The sequence below is a fragment of the Morone saxatilis genome, unplaced genomic scaffold, assembly GCF_004916995.1.
Source record: "Morone saxatilis isolate NCDOM2014 unplaced genomic scaffold, NCSU_SB_2.0 Contig2, whole genome shotgun sequence".
Taxonomy (NCBI): Eukaryota; Metazoa; Chordata; class Actinopteri; family Moronidae; genus Morone; species Morone saxatilis.
Window position 1 is genome coordinate 21162891 of NW_023339762.1, and position 19820 is coordinate 21182710.

The window sequence follows — 19820 nt, forward strand, 5'->3', positions numbered from 1 at the left end:
ACTGTCTCTAAAAGGAGGTGATTTGACATAAATTAGTTCTGAATGTGGGTTTTGGTGCATGCAGTGCTCTTTTAAACAGTTTAAAATGGCATGCTTTTCTCTGCTTGCCAGCCTCAGCTAACAGCTTTTCAGGTAGACCCTACACAGGACTGTCCTTACATTGCTTTGTTTTGAAAAGAATTTGTCACAGTGGATTCAATGTGTCAGCAATTTACATGCCTGAATAGCAAGCACAGCCAAAAGATTGAAGCTGACTGAAGAGGATCTGCAGGAACTTCCTGGGAGGCTGAACTGAGGGACACAAAGTTCCAGCGCCTCCCTGTCCTTTGAAGGCTTCTGCTTGTATTGATGTATAAATTCATGTCTATCGCCTCACTACCTCACCACTGAACACCACCATCTCTGCTGGCTTCCACCTCGGCTCTTGTTATGACTCTGTGTGCAAGACTGCCAACGCCAAGTCATTACTGAGACACATTCATTTAATTTGATATGACATTGCTAACACATGAGGTGCAGCATGTGTAAAATTTAAGACCACATACATAGTGTTCCATTATCAGATATAGTTTATCTTTGCATATTTCTTTAAAGTTCAGTGTGTAGGATTTAGTGGCACGGAAGATGACCTGCCAATAGATCATCCTAAATGTTATATACACTGGACCTTTAAGGAGTGTTTGTGTAATAGGCTACCACACTTTATAGTGACATTTTGTACACAACAGCCATGGACTGGTATATGGTTTTCATAATAGGCCATCCTCATAATGGGATTCACAATGAGATGATTAACCTCATATTATACATTTTCTTAATGCTGTTATCTGTTGCCTCTTAAGGCTTATCTTTCACATTTTTTATTAGAGTAATTTAGGTGTTGAAACAATAATCCCATGCAGTTTTAGATTAAGTAGTTCTGGGGAAATTAATCTGAAAATAGTCCTCGCTTGGGCCTCCATAATATCTTTTTCATGGGAAACCATACTGACCCTCATTTGTAGCTGTTCTGTCCTACTAACTACCCCCTAATTTATTTTCTGTTTGGACCATTTGTGCCATCTCTGTTGAATAAGTACATGTCGTTAGGTGAGCTCACAGCTGCTAGCTCATTTTGCTGAGAGGTAGCGGTACAATCAAACTGCTCCCGGTTCAGCTATCGGGGACCGTTAGCGGTCCCTAGCCCGCAGTTTGGGAACCGCTGTCCCGGACTGGCCGACCTCTGCTCTCCGGCTCTCTGCCTCCTCCGGCTCCGCCTCTCTCAGCACCAACACACGAGCGACCGACTCCCCAGCCAGCCTGCCGCCACCCCGAAGCCCCTTCCAACTCCAGCCCCCTTCCAGCCCGTACTCCCAGAAACTCAGACCGGACTCCCTGCGCGAACCCACCGCTCTTCACGCCAAACGTACTGCTAGCTTTTCCTGGAGAAAAAAAAAAGACCCACTTGAAAAGCACCATAGGCAAGGAGTAGCTGTATCGGAGAAGTTTTCCTTCTTTGCCCCCAGTTTTTGGCCCCGCGGCGGGGCAGGACAGCAAGGGCAGGCCGGCAGGGAGGGAGGGGGAGAGGAGAGGAGACGAGACCAGACCGTATGATGTGGATCTGGTACCTTCTGCTTGGTTCGGGGTCAGGCTCGAGAACTGTTGGTAAGTTTTTTTTTTGTTTTTTTTAAAAGCACACGGAAACTAATGTTATTGTCACGGCGCCGACACGCTCCAGTGTACGGGTGGGTTAGAGGAGAGGGAGGGGAGGGAGGGGGAGCATGTAAAATCTTTTGAAGTGTTGTGCTGTGTGATACAGCTCTAACTGTCGAGAGGGGGTTTTTTCCCCACCTCCTTCGACGAGTTTGCGGGAATGTATTGGAGAAACCTCTATGAGAAGTTATCCGACTTCTCATTCCCATCGACTGAGCGGGTATTATTCTTATTTGTCTGAATATTGGGAGTTGTAGCAGCAGTTTCTCGAGTTTTGCGTGCGTGTCCTCCTTCACTTCTGAGTGAGAATATTTTTGCTACAGACCCCCCCCAGGCCGTATCCATCTACTGTGTATTTCACCGAGATGGGGTTATAGTCTCCTCCAGGTTAAGTTATGACCGAGAGGTTGTTGACAGGGCAGTGTTGACAAGTCAATCTGTTCTCCGGCCCCGCCATGGCAGCTGGGGCCCGGTGGAGGACACCAGTACAGCAGCTTATACACACAGGACACATGGCACTTTACATGCAGCTGTAGTTTTGAGCTGGTATTCCAATCAGGGACTATCTATCTGGGCCTACTGGCTATTACAATGTGCTGAACGACTATTTCAGTGATGGCCTGCAGTGAATAATTACTTTAATGTGAACCTCGTGTGTAATAAATAGTAAGGAATAAGGTAAGGAACTATTTATGTAAGTAATGGAGAAAAGGCATTTCATACCCCCCTTAAAATAACTGTGCACATGCTATATGAAAAGTTGAGTTGGGAATCCTCCTGAAGAAATGTATTCCCACTGTACATATTTATGTAATTATATGCAATCCATCTAAATGTAAGGAGTTAAATTATTAATTAGTGCCTTTAAGCTAACATGTTTGTATGACCTTTTATGGAGTGTAATCTATAACTCTAAATGCATTATTTAGAGATGACACTTTTCTGTCAACATACTGTAGTTTGAGCTAAACCTTCCGCACATCTACGGTATGTTAAATGCATCGACAGGTGCCTGATCGGTGCTACAGGTGCATTGAATGGGTGTAGCAAAAAACTAAATAAAAGAGCTCTTAATATGTTCCTGGTACTTTAGGTCTTGTTGATGGAAGACATTTTAACATGTGACATTAGAGAAAAGCCCTGAATTCTACTTGGCATGCTTTGGTTTCAGGATCCTGGTACTGGGCATGCTGACTCACAGTCATGCTGTCATGGCTTGCTGGGACACCTGAAAGGACAGAACCATTGTGTTATTAGTAGCCTAACACATGTGCTTTTCCTATTGTGATAAGTCACTATGCCTGCTGTGAAAAATGCCTGTTGCAGCATTTTAAGGGTATGCCCCAAAAGGCATTTGTTATCTGTGTAAACAAAAACAAGACCTGACCTCTCAGACTCGGGTCAACTCTTAATGTTTACCCCCTTGTTACTGAAAACAGGATATACACACCTAGTTAGTGTGTATTTGCATATGAATGTGTTTTTTGTCATTGACGAAGAGAGTGAAGAGTAAATATCATTATATTAGGTGTGGACAGTTAATGTGGGCTGCCAAACCCCACCTTAGTTTGCTCTGTTGGAGCAGAGGAGCATGTACACATGATTGATGTCAGACATTTTCTCCCAGAATATTACTGTAGTTTGTTTTCCTCAGTATTGCTTATGTGTTGTCAGTTTTGAATAAACAAATTGTGTTTCAGCCTTTTATTAGCTCACAGCCTGACCAGAGTAATAAAAATGTCAGCTAGACTATGTGTGTGTGTGTGTGTGTGCACATTGCTATTGGTTGAAATTCTAACTTACAAATGAACCAATAATATTAGATCTAAATTAGGTATTCTGTCACAATAGTTTGCATTTAATGTAATATTTAGCCCAGACACGGATAAAGGTCTAATACATTTCTCAGTCTACTTTGGTCTTGGCTGGGCAATACCTATTAAAATGATAATCACAATATTGACATTTGAAGTTATGGCAGAAAATTAGATAGGAAGAATTCCCTTCCCCACAGAGTCTGTGCTGAAAATAATAAGGCAAATAAAATATGTATGAATAGAGTAGAATTTCCACAGTAGGTGTGCTCCAAATGTTCACTGAAGAGTCTAAATATTTTGCTAACTTCACATAATTGCAGCTAGGAGTGTTGCAAAAAATCTGATTGTGTGTGAATGCAGTTAACTTCCTGCACACTCTTCACCATGCAATAACAGAACTACTGCTACAGAACTGTCATGCAGTATTGACACCAGACTATGGCTGCGATACTGTATAACAAGTTGAAGATATTTTGTAGCTTCTGTTTTACACATTGAGCTTCAATTTGATTTGGGCCAGCTGATAAGTGATGTACACTGTATGACTCAGTGTACAGGATCACTTACCAGCTGGCCCAAATCAAATTCAAGACTAAGAACACATTCATAGTCCATATTCAATTTTAGAAATTAGCCAAATATCCAATTGCACAGTCTCAGAAAATTCCAAATTTTCCTTTCAGCAAATGCTTCTCGTTCCCATTCTTTTAGAACTTTATGTCTGTATGCTTTTGATTGATAATTTGTTCATATCGTTCTTTCATATGATTTGGCTCAAAACTGTTCCAATGTTGGTGCAGCATCTGTCCCATAGTGATAATGAGATATCAAATCTAGTGAAGACCCCTCTTTATACTCCCTTTCAGAGGCTGCTAACACACTTTGCAGATTATTTGGCATTGCACTGGACTGGACTCTTAGCCCTGGAGGCTTGAACTGGCCCTCAAAGCTACATGAGAGAAATCAGTGCTATAGTCTAATATGAGATTTAGCTACACGATCCCCCACAGACAGTGGAATGTTACAATGCAGTTCCAAACAAGGCACGTTTATGGTATTCCGGTGTGCAGCCTGAAGATATATTGAAGCTGTTCAGCTGGTCTGCTCGGCCATGCACCGGGGGAACATTGATATGAATAAATTGAGGTAAGACGTTGGAAAGATGAATTAGCTTTGCATCAGTTATTTCCCCCTACAGCCAAGGATGATTATTGCTCGTTAAGGATTAGCATTGTAATATACATGCCATCTTTATACATGTTTGATTACATTGCTCTCGTACCCAGGGCTGCCTGGATCAAATATCCTGTAATGTAGGTCTTTTACAGATGTGTGTGTACTGATCAGATACTCCTTTTTGTTTTTAATAGTTGATATATGTTATGTCCTTTCTCCCAAATATCCCTCAATTTATAAGCTCTGATATCCGATATTACACAAACATTTAGAATGCATGTTCTTGTCTGTCTGTCACTTTGTGAATACATAGAGTGACAATAGGACCCCTTCCCTGTGATTTATATGCATTTCCATATGTTTAAGCCTTAAAATGACATGTACCTTTGTATTAACATCCTCTCATAACTATTTTCTTCCATTCATCTTGAATAAGTAGGCTGTTAGAGCTCTGAGGACACAAGTCTTGCTTTAGTGAGGAATTTTAGAAAAGACCTTGATGCTTTACACATTGCTGTTAGGCTCACAAGAGTGGAGCAATTCAGAGGTTAGTTCTCCTGCTCACCAAAACACAACTGTACAGTACAATTTGCTAAATGACCATCAAAACCAGTATTTGAGTTACTTTTAAATGGCTCAGTTTTGCTTTGTGTTACCAGGCCCCACAGCCCCACAGCCTAGGTGGTCGGATATTTTTATTCGCAACCAAAGGCAGACTATTCGGGTCATTTCTCCCACTGAGCATGGAGACAGAATCACATTGTCTCCCGTCATTGTGCTTTGTATTTCTGCACTGTGGCTTCCCAGAGACAGGCCAGTTGACCCAATAAACCACTGTGTGTCTGTGCTTATCTTTGCATGTCTTTGGAAGAGGAAAGAGAGAGAAAGAGAACGAGAGTGGCTGACATGGTTGATATGCTTCCAGCCATGGTCGCGCAGAGAGAAGGCCAGGGATTAAGGAGGACCAGTGTGGCTTTAGTTCCCAGAGTTGTTAAACAAAGGCACATGATTGTAGTCACGTTTCAGACCTTGGTAACAGCAGCTTTACTACTTGCTATTACTTTAGGTACTTATTGCATGGATTCTGTGTCATCAGGCAAATGTAACTACACATTACACATTTTTCATGCCTTTGACCAGTAAGGCACATTTGTACATTGTAGGATCTTTGACCATCAGCTGTAAATCACATTGTGTTTTTCTCTTCCACTGATAGAGGTTCAGGGTCCATTCTCTTTGAGCATCTCTGATCTATAAGTCATGATGCTAAATGTTTCATGGACCCTGGGATATGTGGATCGAAGGAGACACAGAGAAACAGAGAGGAGTAAAATGTACTGGAAAAAGTTAGCTCATTACATATTGATTTTAGATTGATTTTAACTAATTTGCCATGCAGTGATGCAGAGGCTTTGTTAATCCCTGGTTGCCTTATATTGATCCATTACGTCCTTGGATGTCAAGATCAAACCTCAGTCTTGGATGAATCTGCTTATTTACTTAAGACTTATATTTGATAATACTAGCCAAGTAATTTAGTTGACGTATGAATACATGGCACCGTATATAGTTTTTACACAGTACTTTCACCCAGTATACTTTCTATAGTTATTGCCAGTGGAGTTAATCATCAGGCCAGTTTGTGCTAGACATTGATTTTAACTGTCTACAGTGGCAGACCCAAAGGGTAACTTGAGATGTGCTGAGAAGTTTGTTTTAAAGGAAAGCCCAAGTAGTGGATGTTTTTAGATCATTTTTGAGAAGACTGTCCCTCAGTGTATTCTGAAACAGAAGTGCACATACACACATTTTACGCATTCTATTCCAGCAGAGAGAGAAGGGCAGATTTACCCGTCACAAGTTTTACAGTGGACTGTAAAGTAGGTAAATAGTGAACTCTCAACCCCACTGTTTTCAGTTTTATGGTCGAAAAGGTGAATGAACTAACTTTTTCCAGAAAATCACACCCCTCTGTTCCTCTTATTGATTCAAACAGCCGGCCTCCCCTTAAACAATCTCCCATTGTTTTAAAGTTAGAACAATCCTGTAGGTTAAAGACACAGTACACAGTGAGATAGGCAGAGCTGCAGCATCCCTTTCATTGTCTTTGTAAAGCAGCAAACCACTCATGAGAAACAGCAAGGAAATGAATGGCAATGCGGTAACCAATCACATCTGACATTTATTGTGTATTTAATGTAAATTAAGTAATTTTACTTCTGAAATAAGATTCAGTTTCAGATGTGGGTTCTGCACTGATCCGAATAATTTGTGAATATAAACTGCAGCAACCACGGAAGAAAGCTGGAAACTGCATGATCGATCCGCCCACGAGTGCTGTTTTGTAGCATGTATCAGCAGCCTGACAGCCTGTCCACGTTTGGTGTGTCTTTAGTGTCCTCATTGTGTACATTCACACTGTGAATTATGTGTACCACTGACTGAGTATGAATTAAATAACAATAAACTTAATATACCGTAAAATACTTTATACTGAATACTAAATACTGAACAGGCATGTAAGATGTTTTCAAACTCAGAGGCTGGATGTTCTGACAGACAGCCCGTAATGAATGTGGTTGTTAATTGCCACACCCATGCTGCCTAATAAGTCTGATTAACCAGTCCTGACAAGTGCACAGGGTGTTCTACTGCTAACTACGGACAAAAGCTTTTATTTGTGCACTGGGGAGGCAGTTAAGCTTTTGGATATACTTATATTCTGCCCGTAAAATATCAAGGTAATTGCACATATATATATATAGGGATATATATAGTACTTTATAGATGGAAAAGACCTATCCAAGGTCCTAGCACAGACTCCCACAGTGGACTGTAATCTCGCTGATGATGTTGGATTGGTGTTGAATATTTTAAATTAAACAAGAGTCTACAGCTTTGGGCTGGGCTGTCAGCAGCAGGCTGGATTGCTGTCAGTCTATTGTTGAGTCTTGTCCAAAGTTTGAAGCCATTAGAAAGGTTTGACTTTGAAGTTGTTGCTGTGTTGTCAAGAATTCTGTCTGCAGACCTTGGAGGATCTAACCTTTGGTGCATTTGGTCACTGCTATAGAGTTATGGATTGTTTTGTTTGGAGCTTACGCTGCACATTGGCTCATTTTTACCGTCACCTTGCTTTCTCCACTTTTATCTCCATCCATGGTGCCCCGTCTGCGAGGAGAATGACCCTCTGCATGTGTCCCCTGTGTTTCTTTGCCTGCTGTCAGACAGGGAACGAACTCTGGCAGGCTGACAGCTGGCTCCCCTGCTGTCCCCCGTGATCAGCAGTCATTTGCTGTACTGTGTCTCACTGCCACCGTGGCAGCCAGTGTGGACACTGACAGGCTATTTTGGACTGAAATTCCAGCATCCCTCTGTCAAACCAAACAAACAATACCTTAAAGGTCAACAAAAACCCAGAGCGAAACAGAGATAACATCAGGGCAGCTGATCCTCTGTTTGTTCGTTGGTCCATGTGGAAATGTGTGTGAGTGTGGTTTTATATATTTGGATCTTCATGTGGCTTTGTCCCTTGAGATTTGGAGATGACAAAGGCCTTGAAGATGGACTTTCTGCTCAACTAAAAGAACCACTTAAGTGGACTCACTTTGTAATTACGTAATGAGGTGAATTCATACGAAATAAATGATCTCTCTGTCTATCAACCACAAAAGATTAAGTGTAGATTAAGAAACAAGCCAGTAATAGAATAATTCTTATTAATATTTAAAAGTAAATGCTGCTCAAAAAGTGTCCCTAATGTTTTGTACATTTACATAACACTGATGTGTACTTTCTTACTGCCCAATGCTTTATTGTCTGTATTGGGAGATTTTATATCAACTACTGCACTGAATGTTTTTTGGACTGTGGACATACCTTTAGCCTCATGCATAATGGTTTTGTAATTGTGATACAGCCCTAGCAGTTTTATCATTCCAGTGAGTGGCTCACCTCCATCCACCAATTTTGCAGGCTGTAATTAGATGTTATTTTCCAAACATCTAATCATAAGTTAAGCGGTTATTTTGAATAGACACGGGTTTTTGATTGCAATCACACAGACATTTGTTTTCCTTGTTTCTCTCTTTTGCGTGCCAAGTGTGATTACGTAAGCATCCATTGTCTTGTGTGATAAATATGCAAATTGTTTTAATAGCATTGTAGGTGAAACCTGCTGCTGCAGGATTAGATTAATCTTTAGAATTACAGAGACCTTTAGTAGAATTCTTTTCTCCCTCTATTACACAACACAGTGATTTAGGATTTCTTAATAGGTCAGGGGTAAACTCTAAGTCCGGGACCCACCCGCAAGAAATGCTGGCTCATGAAACAAGCCATTTGCTGCAGTGAAATTCATAATTATAATTGAGGTGCCGCAGCAGAGTGTGAAATTTCAGTGATTTGTAGACTGCACTGAATTTTCTTCACCCCTCCGGACATAGTATAGCTGTACATCTTATTGACAGTAATCTGACAGATTCTTTTCCAGGTTTTAAGTGTGAAGATTGTGTGCCATATTTATCGCTTGAAGGTTTTCGCACGTGTCTTATTTCAGTAACCTTACTCTAAGAGCACAAGCATTTGGCCAGGCATTTGGCTCGCTCTCTCTGATAACCATCCTGATCCATGGGGAAAAGTACAAGAGAGATATGTGACACGCCCTTCCCTCCTCACCAGATTGACATTCAGTTGACAGTGCCAATGGAAGTTCATCAATTATTGTGTGCTCGCTCACACGGACACATATTTGATTTAGCAACCTCTCAGATGAAATCCCAATCAAGGAACCTAAAAGCTATTATGTACTTGAGGTTACTCCTCCAGACGAGTGCATAAATGAACAAATAAGATCAATCTCAATTCAGCTGACTGGAAATAATTGCCTATTTGTCACAATTAATTTCAGAGCTTTGAATCAAGACCCCTTGATATTGATATTGAATTTCCCATTATTACATACCTGAAAACCTGCTCATTAAATGGAGCTGAAGCCAAAGAATTAGTCTTTGTGTAAAATGGATGATAAAAGGGTCAAGGCAGGCATGGATAATCTCCCTGTCTGTTTGAGGGAGGAGAGGTGAAATGATGCAGAAGCTGGAAGTGAATGTGTAGAGGAGACAAGGCCCCACCTCTGTCATGTCACAAACATGGCTTAACCCCTCGAGCTATTTGCCCCTTGTTTCAAGTGTGCACTCTTTGATTTCCCATGCGCGCTCTCTTTCTTCTCCAGTAGAGCTCGTGCATTTGAGTCAGTGTATATATGTGTGGTGCAGTGTGTATGCACAGTATGTATAGAGGGTAATCCTCTCTTGGACAGCGACCAGGGAAGACGAGGCGCTCATCTTCACAGGAACTAATCACCTGATTCTGCCTGCTGTTTACAGAGGCAGTCTCGCCAGCCAAAATCAAATGCAAATCCCATGTTAATTGCCTTAATGCTGCTTCCCTGTCAACCATGGCTTGGCAGCAGCCCCAAGCAGTAGGCCACAAAATGAATTCTTTTCACTTGTTCAATGAATACCAAAGACGAAGGGGATCCTTCTCCTCGGGACTGGAGAGCAGAAACCCATTTTTACCCTCTGATATTTTGAACTGAGGAGAGCAGAAGAGAGGTATGAGAGAGTTAATGAAAGTGGTGGTGGGTTCGTTGTGGAGGTGGGCAGAGGGCAGGAAGTTGAGGTCATTATTGGACGAGAAGCATTAGTCTTGCCAGGGTCCAGTGTGTCAGAGATGGTAATTGAGTCCGTGTCTGTGTAGCCTGCTCTAATGAGAAGCTTCAGGCCTAAGATTTGACTAATTTCTTTTATGCCCAGGACGATGTGTCAGCCTGGCTGTCCTGTGCCTAATGACTCCAGATACTTAATGAAGGATTGGTGGGATTTCCAAAGACTTGGATTGAGCTTTATATTAGTGTACTTCAAAAGTTAGCGCACTCTGGAGACTTGTGTAATGACATTCCAAGGCTTTTGATGTCCTGACAGTGTGCACTGCGCCACTGATCAAAAGCTGTGTGTGTTATATGTATTTGTATTTATGCATGTATTTTTGACGATTTATCAATTCCTGACCTGTTTTTCTTTCAAGACAAAGAATATAATTTACCATGTCACATATGTTTCTAATCAAATGAAGAGAAGATGTCAGACCGAGTAGTCTTCCACTTTTCACTCCCTGAATAACCACACACTTTTGTAGATGCTTCGACCTGCTTGCGTTGTCTACGCAGCCCCCGACAGAGTTGAAAATGTGTTATACAGTAACCAGTCAAGCTGGTAAACATCACATTTCACCCTCATGTGATTCTCATCCCCACCGTGTCCGCCATGGGTCAGGGGCTCATCTGTCCTGAAGGAACAGCACATCAGCTGATTATGATGGATTATGATAGATCCCTCCTTGACTGACCTCTGCAGCTAGTCACACATTCTTCACTGCACTTGCACACATACACAGAAAGACATTCATAAATCTATGGACACATACAAGTGTAAACACACACACTAAAATGTCGATACTCAAAAGTGTGCACACTTACACAGACACTTGAATATCCATCTTGCAGTAGGAAGGCACATTCACCCAAGGACAGACATACTGGACATACAGTACACACACGGACACACATACTCACTGTAAATTAAGTCTGCGCACATACATGGATCAGTTACAGTGTTGCTTTAAACTGATCCTCTTGCAGGTTAGCTCAGATCAGTACTGCTGAGAGTCTCGAAGCAAACCCAATTAACTCACCACAAACTCGCATGAAAGCAAATAAACCCACCAGAAAAAAAAGGGGAAAAAAACTTCTAAAACCAATCCCAAAGAGTGAGAGCTGCTCTTTGAGGGGGCCCATTTGTTTTCATTTGGTTTGGTGTCTTTACCGGTGCCGTGCAGAGCACTTAGAGCAGTGTGTCTCTGTCAGACCAGGCACCTACACCTCCACCCACAGCCAGCGCCCCTCATTCCATTACCACAGATGGTACTGGTACAGCTGTAGTGAAGCGTAATGAGGTGGATGGCACTAATCGCTGGTGCAGACTGATGCATGTTCAGTCACCTGGTCAGCTAAAGCGCTGCTCTTTGCATTTCTCTTGGAAACAGAGCATAGGCCATCAGAAAAACAATGGCAAGCAGAATAATGTCAAGAATAGATGGTGATATTGACCCAGGGGGAAATGATAGACGTGTCGATGAGCTGCAGCTCTGAGTGTGGGTCTGCATGTGATATGTTATGCAGTGAGAAGGACATTCATGGCTTTTATAACACCAACTCAGTGAGTGAGCATAAAAAGCTTTTGTCTCATTGCAGTGCGAGAGTACTTTTTAGCCATTACCATGACAACATAGCTGTCTAGGGCTCTGTGTGTGAGTGAGTATAACAGAATTACGGGTAATGCAGCTGATCTCTCAGAGGGATAGTGAAGCCAGATGAAGCAGACACACCAGCGAAGACGAATTAAGTGGCAACCACGAGACACAACGGGGGCCGTCGACACCCTGATCATGCCGAGATAGATTTAGATGAACAAATACCGCACACCACACCTGCAGTCAAACACATGAACACACAGTAAAACACACAAGTTAACATCTCCCACGCATCCACTTTCTATCATACAGCGGAGAGCGGAGGAAAGCTCAGCAGAGAGTGTGAAAGAGTGAGATGTCCCTATTCTCTGAACTCATTGCCCTGACTGTAATTACTAGTCGGGAAAAAATTTGTCACCTAGTACTCATGACCTTTCTTTTCTCTTCTCGTCCATGTCTTTTCCTGTCACGTTTCTTCTATGTCTAAGTTGGCCTTTTACAGATAGCGCATAGACTGAAATATTATTGGAATGACCTTTAGTTACAACATCAGCTGCCACGGGGAAAACTATTCATACACCTTCTACCTTTTAAGCTAAGGCCCTCCATTTGACTTATTCCAATTTGGACTCATTACCATTCGGTTGAGTAGATATTATATTATACAGAGAAAAAGAGAAGGAGAGACGGACGTAGAAACAGAGAGCACAGGCAAGGGCCACTAGCACTCTTTTCCCTCATCTGCATTCTGTTGAAATAAACATTCCTGTTGTAATGCCCCCCATCATTCCCCCTTTACTCTTTCTCCCTAATGTAGTATCTCTATCCCACATCCCTTTATGTCTTCTCCTACTCACCTTTCTTTGTGTTCATCTATCGCCCTCTTTGCCCCTGTGTTTTTGGCAGATATAGTTAATTTCCACTGCTTTTCAACCCCTGCAGTGACTCCATGGCCTGGCTACACAATTAGGAGCTCATTACTTGCTAATACACACACTAGAAGACAGACAAAGGCAGTCTGTGCCTTTTTTGTTGAGTGCTCCCCGCTTCCATCATTTTATCTTTCTCTCTCCCCAGGCACTTTTTGAGTAAAAGGGTCCTACTTCTCTTCCTCCCCTCTCTCTCTCTCCCTCACTCCTCTCATCATACCCTCTGCTACAGTACATCTTCTCCACGGTGCATAATGAGCCTGCGTGTGCTAAGAAAAAATTAATAGTTCAATTTCTATCTCTTAAGCATTTGTTTTTATGAAATGAAATGTACTCTCAACTCATACACCTATGACGTTTGAGTTTCTGTACGTCATTTTCTGGCTCATTTAGCATCTAGAAAGCTTAACTGCTTTATACATTTTGTTTACCTTATGTAAGCAGTGTCTTTTTTAAATTCCTTTATTTGTAAATGCTTCCTCGTGTCACGTTCAGAGCTCAGTGTGAGATAGAAGCACACTGGAAAAACATGAGTCTTGCAGGTGTAACATAAGGTCAGCACTGGCAGCTTCCCCCTGTGCCTCTGTCTGCATCATTTCACACTATCTGGCTGGCTCTGCGGAAATGCCAATTTGCTCGGCAAGAGGTCTCGCGGCGTAGCGGCGGATGAAGGGTGTGTGCTGTTTACCGGTGTGTTCTGTGACACTGGACTGCATGATGAAAGAGACGCAGGGGAGTGCTGACATTTAGTTTTGCACCAGTAATGGGCCTATGTGGGGAATTAGAATTAATGGGATGGATGTGTTTGTTTGACGGGAGACGCTTCCTCCTTCGGATTGATGAGGAATTCAAGCCCATGAGAAGATATTTGTCTGTCTGGCTTTGTGTTTGTGTGTACTTCTGTGCACATCTCTCTGTGGCCACACTGTCTATTTTTGTATGTTTGTGTGTCAAACAAGACTGTTTTTTATCTGTATTTGAGTGGTGAGCAGCTTGCCCAGTGCCAACATCTGAATCTCATTTCAGTCACCATTCTCCTCCTCTTCTTTCCTCACCTCCCTATCTCCATCAACTCCTCCTCTCTGTGAAGGTAATCCCAAGGTGATGTTAATAGGCTGGGATGCTGTTGAAAATGCCACTGTCATCTCTTAGAGGATTAGATGGACAATTGCTGCTCTGAAATCCAAGCCAAGTGGTTAAAAGAAAACTGCTATAAAACAACTTTTCTGATGTGTGAGTGTGTCCATCCTGGATTTTATTTCCTCTGTATTGAGCTTGCATTGTTATGCCTTTATTTTTGAGTCTACATTTTAATTTAAACAAGCCAAGATACACTGATGCTATGGAATTATAGGCTCAGTGTGATCTGTGATCCCTGATTACTGGGAGACCAGGGTGTGATTAATTTGGCCTTGTTTAGCCAAGACAGGCTAATTTAGGCAGTCAACATTCCAAAGATCCAAAGGCTGTAGAAAGCAGTCTTTGCAAGGCCTATTTGATAAAAGAGAGGCTGATAAATGAATATATAATAATAAGTATTTTAATGCTGGATAGAATAGAAATTATAGTACTTTTTAAGACAAGTTGCATTATTAGTTATTAGTTACTACTACTATAACTTGTACTGAAATACAGCGAAATATGCACATCTACAGTATAAACAACATTTTTTGGTTGAAAATCAGTAGTTCTCTCCCTGACATGAGTTAGGCTCTTCAAGCTGCTATTCTCTTTCTCTCTCTCTAGCTCTCTGTCTCGCTCTGCTCGCTCTGGTACCATTTGAGCCCACAGATGCACCATCAATAATGCACCCTCTTTAACAAGACTGAGGCTTTTAAGAGGGTTTGTCTGTGCCCCTCCCTTCTCGATGCCTGCTCGTCGCTGGGTGGCCGCATCTCAGTGGAAAAATCTTCGATTTTTTTAATGAAACCAGAAATAAACTTGCTGTTAACAGACATTTTATACTTTATTCATACCGTTAGCAAGGCTTTCTCTTCGGAACTTTGCAAAGTACTTAATGCTGCCAGGGCAAGAGGTCACTGTCTCACCAGGGAAGTAAAGAACTGAGCACTGACTGCATCGCTGTAGGCCAAAGTGAAATGGTAGCTAAAGCAAGAAGGAAGCTCAGCCACCGTATCGCTCTCTAAAGTTCATATTGTGCCTGAACATACATTGTTTGCATTTCTCTGCAGACAACAGAAGGAACTGCAAACCCCAGACAGCATCATGCTTCTTTTTCAGGCAAAAACCCATGTGGTGCAGCCTGATTAATTTTGTGTGGAGTATATGTGTGTTTGGATTAGTTACGAGGGGGTTTTGAGAAAGCAGAGGCTGCTCTCTGAAATCACAGTTATCCCTCAGTGTCTGTGATAATGCCACAAGCTAAAAGAGGTTAGAAAACTTTCCTTCTCTCAGGCATGTTGACTGAAAACAGCACTGTGTTTGATGTGAGTCCAAGAGAGCCGATAAAAAAAAAAAAAAACCTTCTGTAGAACGTTCACACCGAGATAATGATTGTGTTGGGACGTTGCCATATTATCCTCGTTTTCAGACATGAAAACATGAAGGAGAATAAAAAGCCAATCCTGGCCATTTTTTACACCACAAAACAATGTGACTGTTGCCAAAGCTTTTGTCTTTTCATTTCACATGCTGTACTTTACAGTTAACTTACTGTAAATGTGTGCTAGTTGGTCTTAGTATTTTGTGAGATGATGAATCATTTCTTGTATCATCTTCTGCCTTCTTTTAATAAAGTTTTGATCACAATACAAACAACTAACTATAGTGAGGGGCTACAGAAGAGTATGATTTGCACTTCAGATTGCAAGGCTTATATTCTGTTTGTTGAGAGCCAGTATCCTTATTCCATTAAACAGCAAATACTAAGTCACAAAGCCAAACAATTGCCTCGTTATCTGCTCCATGGATGGTGACTAATCCTGCTTTAGAGAGGACAAGCTCGTGGTCTATTGTTTCTCTTCAGATGCAGGCAGGGGGATTGGGCTGATGCCCCACCTGTGAGTGTTGACCAGCATTGTGGCGGCTGATCCTGTTGAGAATGTACCACTCTCTCCTTGTGAGGTTGGTGTTAAAGACTTTTTAGATTTGGTCTGACAGTGGGTGGCTTTCGGGACGTCCTTGGATTCCTTTTACGCGGTGAAGTCAGCTGGCAGCCATCAGCCTGGTTGTCTTGATGTGTTCATGACAAGAGGTTTTCATTCTGGCCATGCAAGTGTTATCCCTTTCCTGCTGTTACAGTTTAACTTGGTCTAAACATGGAAAAAGGACCAGTGTATCTACTTTGTTAAGATCCATTTCAGAGTTATTTAAATACATGCAAAAAATACTCTGCATTGAATAATTTTTCATCTAAGATGTTTTTTTCCCACAAAAAATGTTTAATAAACTCCTGGAAAAGATTAAAAGTACATCTACTCCTTCGCCCTCATCAAAAATTCCAAAATCTATAAATATGCAAATACGGAGATGCCTCCAAGCACAGTGGCGCGCCGCGTCACACCCACCACTACTGGTGCTGGTCCAACCCTGATCTGAACACAGTAACTAGCGAACACAGCCACACAAACCACACATATCATTTCAAAGATGAAGTTTAACCTCTGATTCTAAGCCTGTGTGTGGCATGTGGTCTATGATTGTTAATTAAATCCAGCAGGATGGGAGGCTTGAAAAAGTTGTTTTTTATTATTGTCAGCTTTCCCAGGATGTTTGCACGTGTGCTGAAATGATCATGTCATAGCTGTGCAGACTAATGTGTGCTGTTTTGTTATGTGAATATTTTAAGGGTGATGTGGAATGGGGAAAGTACATTATTGCTACACTGCTGACTTGTAGTGAGAGGATTCTTAAACATTATTTTGCTCTCTTCAGCAGCTACCATGCTGCTTTTGTTTAACTTGATTGCTCAGTGTGCCTCCTCCGCTCTGTCTATATCTCTCAATGTGTGTATAGGCATGGTACCCCGATAGAATAAAATGTATAACTGTTACAGACATTTCCATTTTACAGGAATGCTCTACTTCCAAAGACACAGGAGAGGAAATGTTCTTGTATATTAATGGTACTGTACCAATAAGCATCATCAGGCCCACCTACAAAGTATGTTGTTACTTGTCACCTAACCTGACCTAGCTGTACTATTTTATACCTAGAGTGTGTCAAAAAGTCAAAACTAGAGACGGAAACAGTATAGTTTTAAATTTCATTACACGGTATAAATGTAAGGGAAAAATAAGAGGCTGCACCAGCATGTGTTAAGTAAAACTATGGTGCTTTGGGAATTTGGTGTTCCAAACTGAGACAAGAATTGGGGAAAATGGCTAAATTAATAAAACATAATTGTTAGTTTTCTTTATCAGAACTATTACACTTGTATTGCATCAGCACACCCTTATTATACACACATGTTGTATTCTGTAAGCCTATCAGAAGTGTTACTTCTCTGTCTCTGTCAGTATACACTGACTAAATAGCTACACATAGCTTATCAAACCGATAAGCATAGAAAACGGTTCAGTATTGAAATTGATTTTGAAAGATTGAGAGCATGGATATGTTGTAAGATGGATCCGGCACCTAAGAACATTATGGCCCTTTGGCTCATTTTTGAGCATTGTTACACAAAAATCATCTCATCTGTCTTCATTCAAGAATTTTTAAATATCTAATGGTAGTGTTTGTCCTCAGTGTGTGACCTGTGTATTCAATCATAACCTATAAATCATAAACAAAATCATCAGTAGAAAAGTGCACTAGAAATTAATTGCACAATTAACTGCAGCTGCTTCTCTTGACATCCTTAGTAAACACAACAAGTGTTTATTATCAGAATAGAGATCAACATGCTGCTGTTTTTACAGTACCAATCCCCTAAAAAAAGCCTGCTGCTTTAGATGTGATTAAAAAAGACAAACCATGATGCCTGGGAACTGTATCACATTCTCATTTTCTCACTTTTAGGTTAATGAAAATTGGGATTATATAACAAACTGTGTGCTCACAGCTGTCACTGCAAATAAAGCTATCTAGTGTACCAGAGTGAAAGATGATTTGGCCTCATTACTGTTTGGTGGGGCGACCAATGGTCACTTGCTTTCGTCACAGTTTTTGCCATCATTTCTTCTATTACTGAGATGCTGGTATGCATTGATGCTGTTCCAAACAAGTCAACAGTTCAGCAGTATTATATAAAGTGCTTAATTTTGAAGTGAAAATGAAAGCAAATGTTAGGGTTATTATTCAAACAGTTTGCTGCTAATGTTCTTTGGGTATTGGAGAGCTACTTACAGGTTGACCCTGTAGTGCAGGATTTTATCACTTCAGGTGTATGTGCTTTTGTTTCCACCTCCAAATATATGCTATATACAACTGGGTAAATCTGGGATTTGTTTAAAGCCTGTCTGGTTGTAGGATTACTTGTGTCGGTTGCCTTGTTGCAGCAACATGTGCTGTTGTGTCCATAGTCGTGTCAATGAATTAAAAAGACTGAAGGTGGAATGCAAATGTACAAAAAAGTTTTACGTTTAGTTCTTGGATTCTATTGTCATGTTGATGTCAGAAGTGTATCAGAAGAATGTGGAGCAGGGAAGATGGGGGAAGCTGTCCTGGCCTTTAATATTCATGTTCCTCTACTCTGAGAACAACAGAGTCTCTGGCAGGGAGAATGACTCACATCAATTCCTTGACTATTTTCCCTTGTTGGGGAAGTATATTTTTGGAATGTGCTACACATTAAATGCTACAATAAAAGTATGGCCCACATATTGAGTGTACCATGCCACACCACAAAGTCTTACCCAGAATGGCATTAGGGAAATGGGGATATGGGAATGGAGAATTGTGCATAATTATTCTACCTTGATGGTATATTCCGGCCAATGAGTTCTTATTTTGAGCATACAATTGGAAAAATCATTGTATTAATTAAAGGTTAAGGGAAGGGGATGCTGAAATGAGAAATTACTGATCAAATATCTCAAACATTTGTCTCTAGTAAGAATGTTTTCATGAAGATGTATCTCATATGCATTAGCCCTACAAAAATATCATGAGCAGTAGATGAAAATAGATGAATACATTTTATGGGACGTACTTTCAGTGTAGTTTATAACCAGCCTACATCCACAAAATGCCTTTTAGTTCTTTTGTTTAAGTATGTAAACGTTGCCTTTTAGGGCTTAATATCTGCTTAATGACTTGATTTTGCTCTTTTTTAAAATCCCAATTGCATTCATAATCTGCTTTTGTTTTTTATTTTCGTGAACAGGTAATTACACTCTTTTGGATTTTATGGTGATTTGGTGATTGATTAAAATGAGTGAGCAGAGCATGCATCTGTTGATGTGAACTGTCTTTGGCTCAGCTTCTCATTTAGCATTGCTGTCATGAGCATAACTGTAGTAACTACAGTACTCAGCAGGTAATAAAGCATGTGCCCCCTCCCCCTCACATACACACATTCACAGTTTCCATGTGGCTGAAAAAGGCTCAACCACAGCTAAAAGAAGCACAGTTCTGCACGTAGCCAGGTTCATATTTGGGCTTTTCTGTCTTTTCCCATGCATGACTTCCCCTTTCTTTATTCCTCCCCATTAAGGCCCTTGCTCCGTTGCTTTGTGCTTATGCTGCCCTGCCCCTGTGTGTCTGTCTGTCTGTAGGGGGTCTTTAATTGATGCAGACTAGGTTCTTTGCACTTGTGCTTATTTATACTGGATGCTTCAGTGAGCTGAGGGAACAGGATGAAGAATCTTTGCCTCTCTCTGGGAAGCTCTTTCTTTCTCGCTCTCTCTATCCACCACCACACACACACACACACACACACACACACACACACAAATCAGAGCCAAATCACCTTCATATACCCCCCCCCCACCCC

The 19820-nt window shown here is 41.3% G+C and overlaps 1 protein-coding gene across 2 annotated transcripts in view; it reads left to right on the plus strand.

The window, feature by feature from the left end:
* Positions 1-1239: 1239 nt before the first annotated feature.
* The window catches only part of ldlrad3 (low density lipoprotein receptor class A domain containing 3), a 67264-nt gene continuing 48683 nt past the window's right edge, over positions 1240-19820 (plus strand). The window contains exon 1 of one of the 2 annotated variants that reach the window (XM_035665682.1): positions 1240-1644. In XM_035665682.1, the coding sequence (XP_035521575.1) occupies positions 1590-1644 (55 nt within the window). In that variant the 5' untranslated portion in view covers positions 1240-1589. The remainder of the gene's footprint in view (positions 1645-19820) is intronic. The other variant, XM_035665681.1, reaches the window with a different exon arrangement.